Source organism: Xenopus tropicalis, chromosome 7, assembly GCF_000004195.4.
Source record: "Xenopus tropicalis strain Nigerian chromosome 7, UCB_Xtro_10.0, whole genome shotgun sequence".
Classification (NCBI taxonomy): domain Eukaryota; kingdom Metazoa; phylum Chordata; class Amphibia; order Anura; family Pipidae; genus Xenopus; species Xenopus tropicalis.
Window position 1 is genome coordinate 24555758 of NC_030683.2, and position 22381 is coordinate 24578138.

The 22381-nt window shown below is 40.4% G+C and overlaps 1 protein-coding gene across 1 annotated transcript in view; it reads left to right on the forward strand.

The window, feature by feature from the left end:
- The window catches only part of c10orf90 (chromosome 10 open reading frame 90), a 70135-nt gene extending 56536 nt beyond the window's left edge, over positions 1-13599 (forward strand). The window contains exons 7-9 of the mRNA XM_031906602.1: positions 10131-10194; positions 12297-12396; positions 13514-13599. Of these exons, the coding sequence (XP_031762462.1) occupies positions 10131-10194; positions 12297-12396; positions 13514-13552 (203 nt within the window). The 3' untranslated portion in view covers positions 13553-13599. The remainder of the gene's footprint in view (positions 1-10130; positions 10195-12296; positions 12397-13513) is intronic.
- Positions 13600-22381: the final 8782 nt, after the last annotated feature.

Consider the following 22381-nt stretch of genomic DNA (forward strand, 5'->3'; position numbering starts at 1 on the left):
ATTGATGACACTAAGATGAAATCCTGCAGGTTGGGTGCTGAGGAATAGGCCTTGAGGTGCACAGAGAGGCAAGAAGGTGGGCTACGGGTGCAGGCTGTCCTCCATTGGGTGAGCCTCCTTCCAGATGTGCATGTAGGGCATTGTGGGTCAGGCTGCCATGTGGAAGGGTGATTAGAAAGTGTGGGTTGTATATAAGCTGCTGCCCTGTGTGTAGTCTCCATTCCTTTCCCGATGATAAGATTCTAAAAAGTTAAAGGTATCAATTTAGTGCAGTTAAAGTCTTATTTTAGCAGTGGCTATGGGTTTCCATAGAGGCAACACTTTGCCTGCAACATCTTTCTGTTCTCCAGCAGCATTATGGTCAAAATAGGTCACCACCTATTGTGCAATGTCTGTGGGTGGTGCTCTGCCTTGTCAGACTGGAGGCATGGTTATTAGACTGGAGGTGTTATACCCTATGCCCTATACCAATGCCTCCTGTCTGTAGAGCTAAGGATGAACCACAGACCATTCAGAAGAGTTAGTACTGACAGAGTTACTGGGTAACTTCAGTTCCAGGTTGGAAAAAGTGGGTGGAGCCACCAACCGCCAATCACTGTCACTCGTTGACTTTCAGTGGGGAAATTTAAATTGCTGCCATTCAGACACTATTAAACTAGGGTCTCCAAACTTTGCACAGTGTTTTTTACTATATAACTGGGGTCCAAGGTTAGAAAAAGCCAACAACAGATCAGATTTCATTTAGTGACTTCACGATTTTCAACCCAACATGAAGTCTGTTCTCAAACTTCCCTTTCTAGTTATCCACCTACAATTGTTCAGTTTTGCCTTTTTGTTATGGTATTTCCACAGCAACAATATTCTACAGCAGATCAGCATTTGCAAGTAGGCTTAACCAACAGTTTCAAGAAGATAAACAGCATCACTGATCACAATTAATGACCATTATTTGCTGCTCCATTGGGCATTTTGATTTTCTGTGACTATGCTGGGAAGATGATGGTCCACTTGGCATAGGGTGAACCTGGGGTGCAAGGTATGAGAAGACGACCCTTTCTGTACCTTTAGCAGAACATTTATGGAAAGCACCACCCCGTCACCACCAACGTTGCTGATAATCTGCAGGGACATTTTCACCTCTTCTAAAGATGATGATGCATTTTGTGCACAGTGGGGGAATGGACTGTGTAGGATGAACATATGACAACGTCCCTCTGATTGTCTGATACTTAGTTCCACATTACTTGTGGTTTTACACATTGCTTGTTAGGTACAGTGAGCTGCTCCTTTTCCCTAATAATATATCCAATTGGTCATAAATAATAAGCTCAGTATCGGACTGAGATGCCAGGGGCAACTATTATGCCTTCTCTCCTCCTGAAACCCCTTTATTATCCAGGTCTCTTTTCTATCCTTCCATCTCTTTTTCCCACACAGAAATAGGGAATGACCATGCAATTGGCCAAATAGTTAGAAGCAAGAGGGCCCACTGACACCTGGGCCCATCGGGAGTTTTTCTGGTATCCTTGTGGGACAGTCCGACACACAATAAACTCAGTATTTTCTAAATTTTCATTTGTACATTCTCTCCATCATTTTTCAGTTAAACTTTTCCCACATCTTTATATTCTGTCCCACTCACATTGCTGCATGTGTTTGTTGTTCCGTAACTACGCTCCCTAGTTTGTTGATTCCCTTTATGAATAGGATATTGCTGCCCATGTCCCTTTTTTCTTGGATATTCATTGATTATATTTTATTCTTCTAACTTTATTGACCCAGTCATCAAGAACTTATATATGACAACTAAATAAAGGCAGAGCCATATCCAGAGCTTTTAAGTCACACCGAGCTGCTGTCCCTTAAATAGGGTTACCACCTGTCCGGTTTTTGGTAGGGCTGTCCAGGTCAAAACTACCTTGATTGCAGATTGCCTCATCATAGCCCTGCCCTCTCGACAGCGCAGCCCGCCCCTGTGATTTCACATCCCACCCTCGTGACATCACGCCCCGCTTCCCTGCCTGGAGTTCCTTGGCAGGAAAGGTGGCAACCCAACCCTTAAAACTTTTGTAGGGATGTAAAAGAATTAATCTTGCCCTAAGGGAGGGAGGTGTTTCTCCTAAAGGCTTTCATATTATGGGAGGTCCTTCTCCCTAGGTCAGTTTTCCCCAAACAGTGGCACCTGAGTAACATGCCTCTCCAACCCCTTGGATGTTGCTCCCAGTGGCCTCAAAGCAGGTGCTTATTTTTGAATTCCTGACTTGGTGGCAAGTTTTGGTTGTATAAAAACCCAGTGTACTGCCAAACAGAACCTCCTGTAGGTTGCCAGTCCACATAGGGAAAACCAAATAGCCAATCGCAGTCCTTATTAGCCTCTGTGTTTGACAGGGTACCTTGGCATCACTATCCTTATTCAGTATTAAATAAGGTTCCAGTTAACTGCTTGAGAACAACTGGCACCAGATTAATTTATTTATTCTTAGAGTTTTCCATTGCCCCAGGAATTGATCCATTTCCCTATAGAGACTATAGATGTAACCACCAAGCCACACTGTCTCTTTGTAACTGGAAGGATATTTGCTTTACATTTACCTATACCCTACATTTCCTATAAACATTCTGCATTATTATTATTATTATCCTTTTTTTATATAGCACAGACATATTCCTCAGTGCCAGAGATACATCATTCCCATCAGTCCCTGCCCCAGTTGAGCTTACAATCTAAAGTCCCTTAGGCTCAGTTTTATCAGGATCCACTTAACCTCTGTTTATTTACCGCAAAACATCTTTTTAATGGATTGCAATTCAGAGGTTTATTTTTATATACTATTTACTGGCTAATTTTTCAATTTGCTTCTTTAGTCCTTCTATCCAGTTTATTGTAATTTTCTAGCCAAATAATTGAACACTACGGGTCAATGTTTGCATATTGTTTAATTTTGTGTATTTTACATAGCTATAATGATTTAGCAAATTTCATATCTGCATATGGAATACTGGAATACCTTATGCTGCCTGCTAAGTATATTTTTAAACAACCATATGTTGTTTGAGAATATCTTTACTCCTTTTCCTATTCTGGCATTTTTTTTTTTATTTCACCATCATCATGTTTTATATATAGTGCCAGCAAGTTACTTTGTGCTCTTTAAATAGTTTAACAAACAAGGGTTACAGGAAAAATAGAAGGTTGCATTAACTGGAGCATAGGTATTCATAATGCCGCATTTTTTCCTACATAGAGCACTTGCGGCTCTGCGAAGATTTGCACTCGGTGTAATTGTGTATTAATGTGTGCAAAAACGGTTGTGGGATTTTGCAAATTTTAAGGATTGGGTTATACCTGGGGCTTGACATTAAAATGTCAGATGTCTGCGTATTATTCTTCAGGTGCATGTCTGCTTAGCAGTGGGAACCCTGGAATTAGTCATGTTCGGGGTGACGGTAGCTCCACGTTTCCCTTGCATGAATGGCACTAAGCGTCAAACTACACTTCATACATCTGTGTAATGATTACATTAAAAACATATTACTTAACTAGTAGGGATGAGAGATTTTTTTTCGCTACAGTTTTGCAGTGAAATTCAAGGTTTCACTGGCTCTGTGTTTTTTTTTCATGAATCCATACTGGAATTTTGCCATGTGGTCTGCTGCTTCGCCAAGAAAATATAAAAGTATATAAGTATAAAATATGCAGACGTCATTTATGAGCCAGGATCTAATGTCCCTATGTCAAGATTGGCACATCGAGCATCCCTTTGTCACAATCGACACATCCAACATCCAGTGGCGGGCCGGGCTCCCTAGGCAACCCAGCTTCCCACCTTCCCACCACACCCTCAACCCCCTTTTGTGCACTTACTCATGCAAGCACATTGACGTGGGGCTGAGAACTTGAAGTGATGATTGGGCGGCGGGAAACAGGTGCCACAGATTGGAGAGTGGGATGAGCAGGACTGAAGGGTTTGGACTAGGGGGTAGGTAAACATGAGGTATGTTTCTAGTCACCATTTCTCCCTAGGCACTTCTGACTATCCCTAGTTCCCTGAATCACGATCGACACATAAAAGTTATGACGATGCCATAGTTATGACAATACAGCTATAAACACTTACACTACTGCTGCTCAGAGTCCTCTGTGAAAAGAAACACCACAATTCTTTTCTTTTATTCTGTATATATGATCTTCGGTATCAGACTTCCTGCTCTCAGGCAAATCCTTCAGGACACGGCACGAGTCTGCTCAGTTTGCTCTTCTCTTCTCCTCCTCCCCCTCCCCCTCCCCTCTCTGCACTCCCCGCCAACTGTGCTGTGTAATCTGAATTTAGAGCTGTTCCAGGAGCAATGTGTTCCTGGAAGTGAAGTTAGACCAAGCTAAAATGGCAGCTGCTATCCAAACAGAGAGAGCTTCTAGGGCTGTTTACTCAGGTATGGTAAAACTTTCTACAGAATAAACATAGAATTCTAGTTTGCACTATTGGGACTAATCTATTGGCAATAAAATGCCAAAATGCCTTTCCTTCTCCTTTAACCACAATGTACTTTATTCTTCTTATTGACTCCAATGCATTTTGCCATTTTATTAATTTTTCTGTGGTTTATATACTAAAGCAAAACTAAATGAAGCACAAAGCTGTTTTTCAGTCATACCTGAGTGTGCACAAATGGAGCCACTTCATGCACTGGTCAGTGATGGTGCACACAGGATAACATGTTCGGGGAAAGTATGTGGTTGTATGTGACACGCGGTTCTACTTGTTCACCTGTCGTGCTTTGCAAATGCCTCCACAGGCAACAATAGGACCGCTCCATTAATGCAGCTGCAGCAGTAAATAAGAGGTAACATACTTTCCAGCTTGCCAACATTTGGTTCTTCAGCAGAAAAGGGGGCATAAAAATACTAGAACTGAAACATTATATTGTGGTTTTTACTGGAGTTGGATCTGATACCTCAGAAAATCTAATAACAAACAATTATGCAATGATTCCTGGTGCCTGCTGCTATGGGCATGCCTGCCTGAGTGAGCACAGCCGCCTGCCTGCCACTCAGCGCCGTCCCACCACCTGGTCATTTGTTTAAGTTCAGGTAGGAGAAGAGCCCTCATTGAAATTATAAATAATGAGGAAAGAAGCAATCATCCGTTTACCAATGCCCACAGGCAAATGTGTTGCTTGAAAGCCTTTGTCCTTGTTAATTCATCTAAAAAAGGCTTTTCAGATAGATCTGGATGAGATATTAAAATATAATGGCTGAATGGATGAAAATGTAATAAGTTTTCAAAATCCTTATAACAAGCATGCTGAACAGAATTAGGCACCCGTAATATAATTCATTATTGTTATGTGCAGAGACAAGCGAAACATTTTTGTCTGCAGCTAGAGATTTGCCATAACAGCGGCTAAATGCAACTGCGTCTCTTTCACTGCAGAAGCAGCCTCTTCATTTGGTTGGGAGCTCTATAGATACAGCAGGGGATTTAGTCTATGATAATGTGTTAGAACAGTCATTTAACATATGGGTTGGGCAACACTATTAGGATTTATTTCCCTTTTGATTGTGCAATAAATGTCCCATGGTGCAATGTCTTGCAGCGAAACACATTCACTAGAAGGGAAAAATAGTGTCATGGTGCCCTACATTGAGCCCAATACACCATAAAGGCTGTTATGCTCTATATCAGTGATCCCCAACCAGTGGCTCAGGGGCAACATGTTGCTCCCCAACCGCTTGGATGTTGCTCTCAGTGCCCCCAAACCAGGGAGTTATTTTTGAATTCCTGACTTGGGGGAAAGTTTTGGTTGAACAAAAACAAGATTTACTGCCAAATAAAGCCCCCTGTAAGCTGATAGTGTGCATAGAGGCCCCTTATAGCCAATCACAGCCCTTATTTGGCACCTCCATAAACTTTTATGGTGCTTGTGTTGCTCTCCAAGTCTTTTTACATTTGACTGTGGCTCACGAGTAAGAAAGGTTGGGGATCCCTGCTCTATATTCTCCACTGATCTCTCTATTTACAGACTGATTTCAAAGTTCCAAAACACACAAATCCAAATAAATCCTGCTAAATCCGTATTTCTACTTATAGTTATATAGAGATGAATGTAAACCTGACTTGTTCATTATATGCCCATCCAGCTGGTTTTTACCTGCAAATGATATTGGGCACAATATCCTTTGTCCTTCAAAAACAACTGAATAGTCAAACGTTGGATAATCTGGCTAAAGGTATGGAATGCAACACATTGGTCCGTCAGCTGTTACTAATACAGTATATGCCACCCATTTCTCTATCCAAATATTGATAGTGATAAGCTGGCATCTACAGTTTTACATGTATAAGGTGCCTCCTATTAGCTGCCTGTACTCTTTTCACCTTTTAATTTGATTTAGGTGTAAAATCTACAATCATGCCTTATGGGGTGACAATACAGCATCTACTTGCTCTAGTTAGGAACAATGGCATACGTGTGGGTCACCTTAATGAGAGCAGGTAGAAGCCTGGTCTTTGGATTTCACTGCTGACGTCCCGACAGGCTAATGCCAAGTGACTGCTTGAGAAAGAAAGATAAGCAACAGATTGCTTGGTTGACAATGGAATTTCCAGGTCTATAAAGATAGGGAAATGGCCTGGTGTAAAGGTCCCCATACACGTTGAGATCCGCTCGCTTGGCGAGATCGATGGGGCAGTCTAGTCGGGGACCGCATCAACGAGCTGATGTGGTCCCCGATCCAACTGAATTTTCTAACCTGCCGATAGATATCTGCCCAATTTTAGGCCAGATATTGGTCGGGTAGGCCCCTCGTTTCTGCCCCTAAACAGGTTGATAAGCTGCCGAAACGGTCCAAGGGACTGATATCGGCAGCTTCTATTGGTCCATGTTTGTGGACCTTAACAGATGACAGTCTGTACTGTACTGCTATTGGCCATAAAGGTTTATCTGGAATAACTGAAGTGGAATTATCTATGCACAAGTTTGCATTTTTTAAGATTAAAGGACATGTCAACCCCAAAAATAACTTTTTGCCTAATAAAAGAAAACATAATTCCAAGCAATGTACATTTATTGGAAATTTTTGGTGTTTTAAAAGTTGTTTGTAAATGTAATTGCTTTTGAAAGCAGCATTTGCTGAACTCCTGGGTGTTGCTTTTTAAACAATGTTGCAAAGGTCAGTCTCCTCCAGCAACACAGGTCTGTCAGGCTGCTGCCTTGTGTTTTATTGTTTCAACAGTCTGAGCCACCAGGGCAGGGAATAGAAAAGGACAGACAAACAATGCTTCTAATAGCAATTATATATACAAATAAGTCAAAAACCATTGCAAATGTTTTTTTAGAATTATGTTTTCTAGGCAAAAAATTATATTTTGGGTTGACTTGTCCTTTAAATGCCATGCAAGGATCTCTTGCCAGTTTTGAAGTTAACTCTTTTTTTGAGGAGTTTGGTCCTTGAAGTCCAACATCTAGGAATGCTAGAAGTCCAAATAAGCCCAAATATACTGGAATTTGATTTTGTATAATAGACCAATTTATCTGGCTCATGTTGAAAATGTGTATATTTGAAAAGAAAAAAAACTTGCATATTTTAAGGCTCTGTTTAAACCTAGAGAATGGTAAATGATTAAATGTTTTTACTTTATATGGTAAAATAAAAAAGACCAGAAAGTGTTTTCCACAATTAGACACAAACATTTGGATTGTACATAATGGTCGAAACACCAGTGAGCGGGGAAGCTTAATGACCAGGCAGAAAGGAACAGAACATGTAATACATTGTATGGTCCTTCCCTCTGGATTACACTTTATTTAAGAGAAAATTGCTCAGTAAGGGATAAAGGCTCTGTTCTACTTAATTGCAGTCATGATGGATGGGATGTCTTGTTTTTGCTAGATAAAACCATGGAACAGTGTGCATTAACAATTAAGGGGGCAATGAGCAGGATATAATGATGTCAGCCATGTTCTTTAAGACAGAACGTCCTAACTTTATCTTGCTTTACTTGCATTACATTTTCACTTACATGGATTAACAAAATGATGGAAAATCCACTACAAGAGCCGGATTTGGATACCAAACGAGTCTTTAGCACATAATAATAACCACCCAAAAACGTTTTATTTCTTGATATCTGAAAATGCTGTGATATTGTTTGAAGGGAAATATCTCAGTCAGGGTAGTATTAACCTTTTTGTCATTAGCTGTGACACTTCTACTGATCCTTCCCTCTGGAGAGGGGCCATGTACAGTATTTCCTGGGATACTTCAGGACATCACAGATAGACAGTGTTCTTCTAAAAATATTCATTCTGGGCCTATGGCCAAAGTTACATTTTTACTCAATTAGTGCCACTGGGGATGACACTTAAAGGCAAAGTCAGTGAGTCCGATTGAAATCCACCACTACAAGACTGATAAATCAGAGAGCCATTTGTTTGTCTAAAGAATCAGATTATATGTCACATAAGTGGCCACATTACACTAGGTAGGATAAGTGAGTAGGATGGATACTGTGTCTTGACCACCAATGGTCTCCCTTGAAATTAAAAAGTATCATCAGAGTGATTTTAGGCAACTGGTTGCAACTGCTTCCCGGGAAACCTGAAATCTGAGCAAGGGTTTGGATCATTCTTCTGACCTTGGTCAAGCTGCCTGACTGTATCCCTGCATGCATGACCAGGCTCTATAAGAGCCTAATGGGGACAGTTTTTTGTACAATGATCACTTATATATATGTTTTTTTTCTATATCTCTTTGTGACTTTGTAAAATATGGTCTTTTTCATCCATGAAACATATGAGGGTCCAAGTGGAAATGACCTGAACCAAGCTCACCTTCAGGCCCCAAAGAACAGTTTGGTAGCACCTATAGTAGTACTGTCAGGTATAGAAGGGTCAGGGACATGGCACAAATAGCACTTATAGTCTTTCAGTTGTAATTAAGCACCTGAGACAGCATCAGGTGGGGGGGGGGGCTTCAACAGCAGTTTAAGGGACAGATTCATAAAAGCAGCAGGTGGGGGGACCTACTGAAGAAGCATGGTATCATTACATTGCACCTCAAGGTGAACGATTAAATTCAGTATAAAAAGATGTAATAATAATCTGTTTAAATGAAATGACATGATGGAATGGAGTGAGCTAAAGTTTGCTCCATCTGTGACACGTATTGCTAACCCAAACCCCAGAAGGAGTGACTGGACTCCGGTCTAAGAATGCTCTTTTGCCTATAACAGCCACCTTTGGCCTGGTTCCGCCTGGTCTTACCTCACAGGAATCCAGGCACTCCCACACGGGCAGGCAAGGGAGCCAAACATTACTGCAGGGAAGGAACCAGTAATGACAGAACTAGACACACCGCTACCAGAAAACAGCAGAAGAATAATGAGGCAACTCAAGGTCGGCAAAATGCCGTGGCCAGAACCCAGAAGTCACATAGGGAACAGGTACAGGGAAGCAAGGACCAGCAAGCTTGACCTATAATGGGCAGTGACAGTGAGTGCAGAGCAGAAGATTATATAGGCAGGTTGATGGTTAACACTGAGCACCTGTGACAAGATTAACAATTAGTAAAACAAACCATGCCTACATGAATATGCAAGGATACCACAGCAGTGAACCAGGAATTTAGATGTCTGCTCATATAGAGTGGTGGTATAAGAGACTGCATAACAACCTGCAGGTCACTGGTTCAACTCCAGATGGGAAGTTACAATCTGTAACTGGTGTAGAATTCTATGTGCATGAAACAGATTATCTTCTGTTAGGGTTTGTGGAATGGGGGGTCCTAGAAAGATTTTGCTTTTGGTCTCTCACTAATTTCTAGTTACACCTCTGTGAAGGGCAAAATAGGTTGAACAGCCCTATTTCCAAAAACTAACATTCTGCCACCACGAAAAGCATCCCTGGATACGTAACTCCTCATGACAGAGACATTAATAAAGAAATAGCTGGTTAATCTTCCGAAAGCAAAATCTTGTGGTGTTCTTTTGCAAGGACAATAGATCTGCCACATAAATTGATAGATGCTGACATTTCAATTTATATTAAGAACTGCATACAATATCTGGTGCGCGGCGTATTGAATTATTTAAAGACCATATGTGTTTTTTCTCTCCGCTTTTCTTTTTCAGATAACTTATTTAAACCAACGGAGAGAGTTATTTCAGAGAAGGAGATGCAACAAAGATCAAAAAGGTAATAAATATGATGCAGACGTCCTGTCTAACCATCTACGACAAAAACTTGCCTTAGCGTCATAGGGCAGTGGCGCAGGCCGGTTTTTTAAAAAAAAAAAATGTTATCATATCACTAAATTCATAGCTAGGGAACCATTTTAAGCTTCTAGATGAAGAACTTTTCTCAGTTTCCTAGGGCCAGGGGCCTCTTAATAGGCAAGGACCCTCCAAAGGGAACGTTTGCCTCCATTGTGTACAAAGAGCATCAAATAGGTTCATTGTAGCAGTTGAACTCACTCATAGGTGTGCCGTCCCCCTGAGTCTACCCCTATCTACTTGAGTCCATATAGTGGCTGGTAATGATTAGGGTAATGACTCATGTTGCTCTTGTTGGCGAAGTCCCTGCTCTTCTAAATAACCCATCTCTCACTTGGAGTGCCTCAAGCTCATCTAGCCATCCAGAGGCTGAACCTTTTATGGACTAGGGAACCAGACTACACCTAACTCCTAACCTTTTATTCCCCAGGGTATGTCTAGCGCTCTAATAGGCCCTGTTCACAGCTGGAATTAATTCTTATGGGAATTTTCCTAAGAAAGGAGAGGACAAACCCCTACCTTACTTCACTAGATAATAGCAAGATAATATAGCACCTTTTTCTGTTTTACTGAATCCTTCCTAGCTCTCGTCCATTACCCTTTCTACAATGAGCCCATAAGTCCTTTTGCTGAGCAATGGCAATATTCTGTATTGACTGACAGGATATCGCTTTCTACTATACTTTCCCCATGTTTTTGCTAAAGAGGTGGTGGTGTTCTTTGTAACACATGTTATAAAGGGTATTACTCTCTATATCTGTCTATTACTCTCTATTATTCCAAATTGAACTGGGGAATTCTAAAGGGAATTCCCAGCAGTCTGAATGTTATCACTTGTATTAACTTTTTCCTGACTGTCAGTGCTAAACTAATTGTTTCATTTATCGTTTGCTGCTTTCATTGGTGGGGTAGATTTATCAAAGGTTAGAATTGTCCAAGGTGCCCTATGGGAACTAGGGAAACTTAAATTTGTTTCCACTAGTGACAGTGAAAATTATTTTTTTAACCTTTGAGAAACCTGCCCTAGTGTATCAGCTTGTCTGAATGTGTTTACTGCTCTGAGAAGTCTAATTTAATTTTGTGTTGTGGGGTGTTAGAGCTCAGAAGCAGTGCTGAGCTCTAATACCCTTCCTAATCCTTAAAGGAATACTGTCACGAAAAAACATGTTTTTTTTCAAAACACATCAGTTAATAGAGCTTCTCCAGCGGAATCCTGCATTGTAATCCATATTTTAAAAGCACACACAGATTTTTTTATTTTTCATTTTGAACTTTCACATGGGGCTAGCCATATTCTTCATTTCCCAGGGTGCCACAGTCATGTTTTACTGCTTTTTTACTGCTGAGCTGCAAGTTGGAGTGATATCTCCCCCTTCCAGCAGCTGATCAGCAGAACAATGGGAAGGGAGTAAGATAGCAGCTCCCAGTAGGTATCAGAATAGCACTCAATAGTAAGAAATCCAAGTCCAGCTTGGGACTCCTCCAGTTACATGGGAGTAGGAGAAACAATAGGTTAGCTGAAAGCAGTTCTAATGTGTAGCGCTGGCTCCTTCTGAAAGCTCAGACTCAGGCACAATGCACTGAGATGGGCCCTACACACCAATATTACAGCTAAAAATACATTTGTTGGTTCAAGAATAAAATCTAAAATGTAAGAGTGAATTATTTGCTATGTAAACAGTGTCATTTAGAAATAAAAAGTACTCCATAAAAATCATGACAGAATCCCTTTAAACTGCAGGGAATTAACAATTTTGTTAAAGGGGAACACAATGCAGATCCCTGGGGACTTAACTACATGGGGAAGAAAGTTTTGTAAATGTAAAGGCTTTTTACTAAGCTGTAACCACTATTACTACTTAGTGAAAAAATATAGACACTTCATTGGTCCCCACAAGTCAGGGCCAAGTGACCTTTATGCCATACATGCTGCCAATGGGGACATTCTTGGAGTTCTCTGGCACAATATTATGCCATTCTGTACTGATTATATACATGATGCTCAAGAGCAGTGTTCTGTTACAGGATTTATAACAGCTTGCCGGAAGTTAAAAAGAAAAAGGAAGATGAAGAGAAAAAAATGATAATACTGAGCAACAGACTGAGAGCAGAACTCTTCAAAAAGGTAACGCAAAGCTTATGTGGACTGAGCCCTATTGGCACAACACTTGTATCTCCCTGTTGTCCCTATACAGACCCCATGAACCCGTCTGGTTCCCACAGTGGCACAGAAGGCACAAACCCTGTGTATACCCATTCTGCCTATAGAATTCCCTTTGTAACTGTTTTCATTGTACAGATATGGGACCTATTATCCAGAATGCTCAGGACCTGGGGTTTTTCAGATAAGGGATCTTTCCGTAATCTCCATAACTTAAGTCTACTAAAAATCATTTAAATATTGAATAAACCCAATAGGATTGTTCTGCCTCCAATAAGGATCAATTATATCTTAGTTGGGATCAAGTACAGGTACTGTTTTATTATTACAGAGAAAAGGGAATCATTTAACCATTAAATAAACCCAATAGGGCTGTTCTGCCCCCAATAAGGGGTAATTATATCTTAGTTGGGATCAAGTACAGGTATTGTTTTATTATTACAGAGAAAATGGAATCATTTAACCATTAAATAAACCCAATAGGGCTGTTCTGCCCCCAATAAGGGGTAATTATATCTTAGTTGGGATCAAGTACAGGAACTGTTTTATTATTACAGAGAAAAGGGAATCATTTAACCATTAAATAAACCCAATAGGGATGTTCTGCCCCCAATAAGGGGTAAGTATATCTTAGTTGGGATCAAGTACAGGTACTTTTTTATTATTACAGAGAAAAGGGAATCATTTAACCATTAAATAAACCCAACAGGATTGTTTTGCATCCAATAAGGATTATTTATATCTTAGTTGGGATCAAGTACAGGTACTGTTTTATTATTACAGAGAAAAGGGAATCATTTAACCATGAAATAAACCCAATAGGGCTGTTCTGCCCCCAATAAGGGGTAATTATATCTTAGTTGGGATCAAGTACAGGTACTGTTTTATTATTACAGAGAAAAAGGAAATCAGTTTGAATTATTTGGTTATAATGGAGTCTATGAGAGACGGACTTTCCGTAATTCGGAACTTTCTGGATAACGGGTTTCCGGATAAGGGATTCCATACCTGTACATAAATTTGTGTTGAAACTAAAGCTATTGCCTGCTTTAAATCATTATCTTTCTATTTCTTTTTGTAGAAACTCCTGAACCAGGTTCTCCAAAGAAATGCAGCCTAATAGACAAAAAGGAATCCTAACGAATGATGAGCATTATAGTGAGATTATCTAATGGGTTTATAATTATCTAATTGTTTTCAGTATGTTAAATGTAATCAAAAGACAATTCTGTATTTTATTTAAGTGTTGCAAGTGGAATGCAAACAAATAAATCTAAAAAGGGCAATTGTATGGCTGTAACACTCTCATGATACTATATATGCAGAATTTATACAATTGATAGTCATTAGGAAATGAAGGTTATTGCTATAAGCTAAGGATGAAAAATGTGTGACCAGCGAGCTATGGGTTAACTAGAACTTCCAACATGCCACTGACAGCAGTTGAGTATCATGGTGCATCTAAAGGCCCATGGGTCAGTGACCCCCATTTGAAAGCTGTAGAAGAGGAAGACAAATAATGCAAAGACCATTAAATATAAATAATGAAGACCAGCTGCAAGCAGGACATTCAATAATGTACTAAAAATTTACTCAAAGGTGGACAACCCCTAAGGGCTTATCTGACTACTACTGCGTTGCTTTAAGAATTCTTAAACTACAACTGCCAGCATTTTTTTAACCATTTATAATATGTTGGGGATCCTTGGCGCTGTAGCCCTGCAACTTTCTTGGAGCAAGTCTGCTATGGCAGTTTTATGTTATCTTTAATACAGAATGTGTATTTATATATTACTGAGTGTATGGTCACCCTACACAGGGTGTCCCATGTTACTGTCTGTTACTGATAGTGTTCTATTGATAATAGGGTTTATATTGCGTTGCATGTTCTCCTAGTGAGATGAAACAGACCTAGCGGATTATACTTAATAACCCCCTGTTTGTATAAATGTATTCTACTGTACAGCACTGTGTAAATAAAGATATACATACATACATATCACTTGTTTCTCAAGGGTTCAGCAGCTCTATGTTTGAGCTACAATAAGTGCAATGCCAGGTAAGGCCATAGCCAACATTACACTCATTGGATAAATGCTCTACACAATATTAGCACAAAGAAACAAAGCAAATGCAAATCTCCTGCACCCTAATCTCTATCCCAATATATATAAACCAAACCCTGAATCCCACTCCAAAGGTTTTCTCTTATTCCAAACCTGCAAAGATCTGAAGGAATAACGAACCAAAGGTGAGTCTTGTTCTGAATAAACGCAGTTGTTAAACAATAAAACAATAGCCGTCATGTGTATTATGTCCATACACAGCAATTTGGTACAGTGTACGTGTATTATTATCCCATCTCTAGTAACATTCTATACTGGTATAGCATAGCATGCTGTGGCCTAACATGTATGTGTGCCTTGGTTTGTTTGTGTGCACTGTGAATCCTTTGATCCCAGGGGGCGGCCCTTAGTACTTAAATTAGTAATTTTCTATTTAGGATTGCACAATGGCACACACTACATGGCACAAGTATATTTTTTATGAAAATAGGTTGTTTGAAGTGAGCTGTTTTATTTTATATATATTTATACATTGTTCGGCAGTATAGTTTTCCTTTAATCTAAATTGGAATGTATCTGCCTTCCCGCAAATCTAAAATATTTGGGGTAAATGAAGCCAATGTCTTCCTTTTTTACTATAAGAATTTGCTGAATACTATGCTACAAATGCAAAGTCTGTGGGTACTTACCTTATGGGGCCCATTTATCAAAACGATTGCCTCTGAATACAAAAAGATCGTAAAGTTTTAATACCTTGCTTGATTTTGCTGATTTTTTCGCTAATTTGTGCAACTTTTTCGTACCGCACATCAAACATTGCGCAACAAAATCGTATTGTTGCGCTGAGTACGAAAGTTTCAGATTCATTCAAGCTTTGGTATCGTGACTTTCCTTGGGCGAGGTTGGAGCTGCAGAGTGCCATTGAGCCCTATGGGAGACTTTCCTTGGGCCGGGTTGGAGCTGCAGAGTGCCATTGAGCCCTATGGGAGACTTTCCTTGGGCCGGGTTGGAGCTGCAGAGTGCCATTGAGCCCTATGGGAGACTTTCCTTGGGCCAGGTTGGAGCTGCAGAGTGCCATTGAGCCCTATGGGAGACTTTCCTTGGGCCGGGTTGGAGCTGCAGAGTGCCATTGAGCCCTATGGGAGACTTTCCTTGGGCCAGGTTGGAGCTGCAGAGTGCCATTGAGCCCTATGGGAGACTTTCCTTGGGCCGGGTTGGAGCTGCAGAGTGCCATTGAGCCCTATGGGAGACTTTCCTTGGGCCAGGTTGGAGCTGCAGAGTGCCATTGAGCCCTATGGGAGACTTTCCTTGGGCCGGGTTGGAGCTGCAGAGTGCCATTGAGCCCTATGGGAGACTTTCCTTGGGCCGGGTTGGAGCTGCAGAGTGCCATTGAGCCCTATGGGAGACTTTCCTTGGGCCAGGTTGGAGCTGCAGAGTGCCATTGAGCCCTATGGGAGACTTTCCTTGGGCCGGGTTGGAGCTGCAGAGTGCCATTGAGCCCTATGGGAGACTTTCCTTGGGCCGGGTTGGAGCTGCAGAGTGCCATTGAGCCCTGTGGGAGACTTTCCTTGGGCCGGGTTGGAGCTGCAGAGTGCCATTGAGCCCTATGGGAGACTTTCCTTGGGCCGGGTTGGAGCTGCAGAGTGCCATTGAGCCCTATGGGAGACTTTCCTTGGGCCAGGTTGGAGCTGCAGAGTGCCATTGAGCCCTATGGGAGACTTTCCTTGGGCCAGGTTGGAGCTGCAGAGTGCTATTGAGCCCTATGGGAGACTTTCCTTGGGCCGGGTTGGAGCTGCAGAGTGCCATTGAGCCCTATGGGAGACTTCCAAAATCATGCACAGAAGGATCAGAGTCTTCCTGCAGTTTACGATCGTTCGGATATGAAAATTTTGTGACTTTCAGATCGCCAATACGATATTATCGTGACTAATATGAATTTTTCATAAGTGTTTTCATGATATTTGCGATCATCAGAAATTATCATAACTAATCCAAATTTTACCCATTTTGGGATTTGAACTCGTACTTTGATGAATCAGCCCCTAAGTCTTGATATGGACTTGTTCTACGTGCCCTTAGTTTGTGTAGCAAAGGATGTTTGTGTAAAGCAGGGGTGGGGAACCTTTTTGGCTGAGAGAGCCATAGACACCACATATTTTAAAATGTAATTCCGTGAGAGACATACAATATGTTTGGCTGCGGGGCAAGGTAGGGTGGGTCCCAAGGATGCCGAATGCGATGCAGAGGAGGGCGTGGCCTGTGCTTGGTGAATAGAAGACGTGTTTTAAGGCTTAGAACACGTCTTCTATCCACCGAGCGCAGGCCACGCCCCCGTTATATTTTTTTTATTAAAGATTTAGCAGCGAGCCAGATGCAGCCATCAAAAGAGCCACATCTGGCTCCCGAGCCATAGGTTCCCTACTCGTGGTGTAAAGGATATAAGGAAGGGATAGATATACTTTTTTCTGCATTCCTTGATTTGATCTGTGGGTGGCTGAACTGGGGAAAGATCCAGGTTCAGTGACCTGGCCAAAAAGTTGATCTTTACATGTACGGCCATTTTGCAACTAGATATGTCAAACCTGCCTCAATTGTGCCCTGAGAGCACAGTTATCTCTGCCATATACCCCTATACGCTAAATATTCTTCTTTGTTTTTCTTTAGTTTCTTTTCTAAATACATTGTGTTAAGTACCCGAGTACATATTAATGTTCTTCTGCAATTTCACCCTTCTTTCCTCCATTTGCTTAGTATTCAAGCATTTCCCCAAAAACATAGTTTTCTTTTGAGATTAGGTTTGGTTTTCTGCCTTTAATTGAATTTTTTCATGATTCATTTGTTTAAGTCATTAAGGTTTATATTTATTTTATCTACTGTTTAAGTTCACGGAGGATACACTGTGCCGTATTCTACAATTCACAGCTCAGTTATTAAATGTAATAATGATTATCCCGTTATGTATTCGCCGCCACTGCACAATAGGCAAATGTGTTCATCTTTTTGATAACTTTTTCCCTACGGTCATGGACAATTTTCAATATTTTCGGATAAAGGATAAAACCACCTTTGCATATCATGAGAAAGTATAATACAACTAGCTATCCCAACATGCCTCACACCGATGTGTGCATCTGTCAGTTACTGAGGTTTCTTTTTTTTTGGAATTTTGACTTATAGTTATAGCGATATAATAGGTTTGTTAGTGTGTTCCCATAAATACAATTTATTTCCCACCACAAACTGCATGACAGTAATGCGTTGCCTAGCGCTGGAATCAGCCAGTTAGTGTATTCTTTGCAGCTGAAACACACTCACTGAGAATATGCCCCGCTACAGTAAAATCCTCCTACTTGTTCCTGCACCGGGAAGCAACAAATACACTGGGGTGCAGGCACATGTAGCCGATATCCCCCAATAATGCAAAGTCTTGCATTTTTGATAGATATTGGCGTTGTAGGAGGATTATACAATGCCAATGCATTGTAGGTTGGTGCTTACCGAGCAGGAAAATAAAATAAAACATAGTACAGTTATGGGAACCATTATCCAGAATGCGTTGGACCTGGAGATTTTCAGATAAGGGATGTTTCTGTAATTTGGATTTCCATACTTTTAGGGGCTCATTTAGTAACCATCAATTTGGCCCACGATTTGCTGAAGTTGCCTTGAGAGGAAACTTCGGCAACTTCGGCAAATCGTGACGCCAGTGGGATGGCATTTCGAGGAGATTAGTCGCCCCAGCGACAAGGGAGAGCCCTAAGTGTATTTAAAAAAATTTAACTATTAAAAAACCCAATAGGACTGTTCTTCCCCCAATAAGGATTAATTATATCTTAGTTGGGATCAAGTACAGGTACTGTTTTATTATTACAGAGAAAAGGGAATCATTTAACCATTAAATAAACCCAATAGGGCTGTTCTGCCCCCAATAAGGGGTAATTATATCTTAGTTGGGATCAAGTACAAGGTTCTGTTTTATTATTACAGAGAAAAGGGAATCATTTAACCATTAAATAAACCCAATAGGGCTGTTCTGCCCCAATAAGGGGTAATTATATCTTAGTTGGGATCAAGTACAGGTACTGTTTTATTATTACAGAGAAAAGGGAATCATTTAACCATTAAATAAACCCAATAGGGCTGTTCTGCCCCCAATAAGGGGTAATTATATCTTAGTTGGGATCAAGTACAGGTACTGTTTTATTATTACAGAGAAAAGGGAATCATTTAACCATTAAATAAACCCAATAGGGCTGTTCTGCCCCCAATAAGGGGTAATTATATCTTAGTTGGGATCAAGTACAGGTACTGTTTTATTATTACTGAGAAAAGGGAATCATTTAACCATGAAATAAACCCAATAGGGCTGTTCTGCCCCCAATAAGGGGTAATTATATCTTAGTTGGGATCAAGTACAGGTACTGTTTTATTATTACAGAGAAAAGGGAATCATTTAACCATGAAATAAACCCAATAGGGCTGTTCTGCCCCCAATAAGGGGTAATTATATCTTAGTTGGGATCAAGTACAGGTACTGTTTTATTATTACAGAGAAAAGGGAATCATTTAACCATTAAATAAACCCAATAGGGCTGTTCTGCCCCCAATAAGGGGTAATTATATCTTAGTTGGGATCAAGTACAGGTACTGTTTTATTATTACAGAGAAAAGGGAATCATTTAACCATTAAATAAACCCAATAGGGCTGTTCTGCCCCAATAAGGGGTAATTATATCTTAGTTGGGATCAAGTACAGGTACTGTTTTATTATTACAGAGAAAAGGGAATCATTTAACCATTAAATAAACCCAATAGGGCTGTTCTGCCCCCAATAAGGGGTAATTATATCTTAGTTGGGATCAATTACAAGGTACTGTTTTATTATTACAGAGAAAAGGGAATCAATTTTAAAAACGTGAATTATTTGCTTATAATGAAGCCTTTGAAATATGACCTTTCCTTAATTCAGAACTTTCTGGATAATGGGTTTCTGGATAACGGTTCCCATACCTGTATATTCCCTTCTAAGTTTCAGACTGAAAAGCAACAGATCAAAAAGTTAAATTATTTTAAAAGCTCAGAAATGTTTTTCCAAACTATCTATACCCTGGATGTCTTATATTTATACCATACTGATTATTACTAGAGATAGGGGATCCTTTATCTGGAAACCCATTATACAGAAAGCACTGAATTACACCTCAGTGCTGGAGGGCTTGCTGCAGGGTAAATGACAAGGGACTGGACTAGGGGTAGGCAGTCGGCAGAGGTATGTGCCAAGTGCCATTGTGCCCTAGGCAAGTGCCTCTTCTGTCTATCCCTATCTGGAAGCCTATTATCCAGAAAGCTCAGAACTATGGAAAAGCAACCTCCCATAGACTCCATTTTTATCAAATAATTCAAATTTCAAAGTGATTTCCTTTTTCTGTTTTTTTTCTATAATAAAACAGAACCTGTACTTGATTAATTAAGATATAATTAAGATATAATTACCCCTTATTGGGGGCAGAACAGCCCTATTGGGTTTATTTAATGGTTAAATGATTCCCTTTTCTCTGTAATAATAAAACAGTACCTGTACTTGATCCCAACTAAGATATAATTACCCCTTATTGGGGGCAGAACAGCCCTATTGGGTTTATTTCATGGTTAAATGATTCCCTTTTCTCTGTAATAATAAAACAGTACCTGTACTTGATCCCAACTAAGATATAATTACCCCTTATTGGGGGCAGAACAGCCCTATTGGGTTTAATGATTGTTTAAATGATTTTTTAGTAGACTTAAGGTATGGAGATCCAAATTACAGCTAGATCTCTTAACCAGAAACCCCCAGGTCCGGGGCATTCAGGGTAACAGGTCCCATACCTGTCATTCTAATTTTTTAAAATAAGTCCTTTTTCGCTTTTAAGGTAAAACAGTACCTTGCACTTGTTGGTAACTAAGCTGCATGAATCCATATTGGTGGAAAAACAATCCTATTGGGTTTATTTCAAGTGATGAGCGAATCTTTGAAAGATTTGCAAAATGGCAAAAAATTAGTGAAAAGCCAAAAATGGCACACAACAAAAAAAGTGTTGCACAAATTTTTCCACTGCAAATTTTTGCGCCCGTTTTGGGAGTAGATCCGCCAATGGTGAAACACAGAAATTCACTGTTTATTTCATGTCTAAATGTTGACAGACTTGAGGTACAGAAATCCAAATTACAGAAAGATCCCTTCTCCAGAAAACCCCAGGTCCCAAGTATTCTGTTATAACAGGTCCCATACCTGTATTAATATTAAAGGCTACAATAAGATGGGAGGCCATAGTCCTAGCCATAATAGAATAGCATCCTGTCTGCACTTGGCTCAAGCCTTGCGTATCTCAGCTGTGTAGGGCTATGCATAGTGTATCATTTGGGCGAGTTCTAATATAAGAACATGCTCATTATACTAAGAATTACAGTTTCATTACCGTCTATTCGTGCGTTACACAATATATAACGCCATAAAACACCATAACATTTAGCAATGGAGATTCGCCATTTGGGTGAATTTACTGAGCAACAGATTTTGTGCAGAAGATATTAATGATCATGAACTAGATCTGTTTGTGTTGCACATATGGCTTGCTAAATATGTGGACAAACCGAAAGTGGCGTAAACGTATTGCGCGTTTATATTTAGCCCATCAATTTTTTTTTTGTTAATACACTCGGGCGAAAAGATGTTGTTTACCAAAAGCTGTTCAAGCAATACAATTGTAGCAATAATCAGCCGGCTATATTGAGCTGATGAGCAGTTATCCTCCATTGCTTGATAATTGCTCTGTGCCTTGAATAGGCTGAGGAAACAAAACGAAGCATTTTACCCATTGATTGGGCCAGTAACAGATTCTGAAATCTTTAGATTAAGCTGCGGATGCGCTTGATGGATGATAAACCATTTCACAGTCTATAAATGTGCTTAAAGATACCATGGAATTTGAAATGTATATTTTATTAAAGAGCAAATGAGAAAAACAGAGTCGTGGAACCATAGTTATATTGGAAAAAATGTCATTTTAATAGGTCCCAGTCAAACCAAACCATGACCAAAAGGCTCAAGAGTTTGTAGAATAGGGGGCTGTGTGTCGGCAGTGGAGTAGGAGGCGAATGATAGCTCTAGGAAGAGCAAGTATTAACAGGGGGAGGAGTTACTATCAGGTAGGGGGAAGCCAGGACAGCATCAACCCAACAGTCATCCATAGCAACATCCCACCTTCCAGTTGCTACTTTAGTATAGGTGTCTAGTAGATTTTTCCATGGTTTCAATTCATTTGACACAGCTGGTGAGGGAATTCTTGCCCCCTTGGTTTTGGTTGAGGGGAGACATACTCATTCATATGCAAAGCAGAAGGAATTCTGGGAATGAAGCCCCATGATGGCTCCTAAAGGCGGAACCTCACTCACTGGGGCTCATTTATCAACACTGGGCAAATTTGCACGTGGACAGTAACCCATAGCAACCAATCAGCAAGTTGCTTTTTCCAGTAAGCTGCAGGTAGAACAATGAATGCAACACTTTGATTGGTTGCCAAAGGTTACTGCCCATGGGCAATTTTGCCCATTATTGATAAATGACCCCCACTGGGTTTCTAAGCACAGCTAGGGCAGTTTGCTGATTGGAATCCCAAATGCCGACCAGGGTTGGGGTTCATAAGTGCAATGCAGGGTTGTCCAATCAGCATATGTAGAATCAAGCAATGGATCCACTAAAAAATCATTTTTGGTAATGAGAGACACCCTAATTTGTATACAAGGCAGAAGGAATTCTGGGAAGGAAGCCCAGGAAAATTTTCTTTTTCTTCTACCATTAATAAGGCAGCCTTCCCCTTTAACAGCCTGTTTTGTTTTAACAA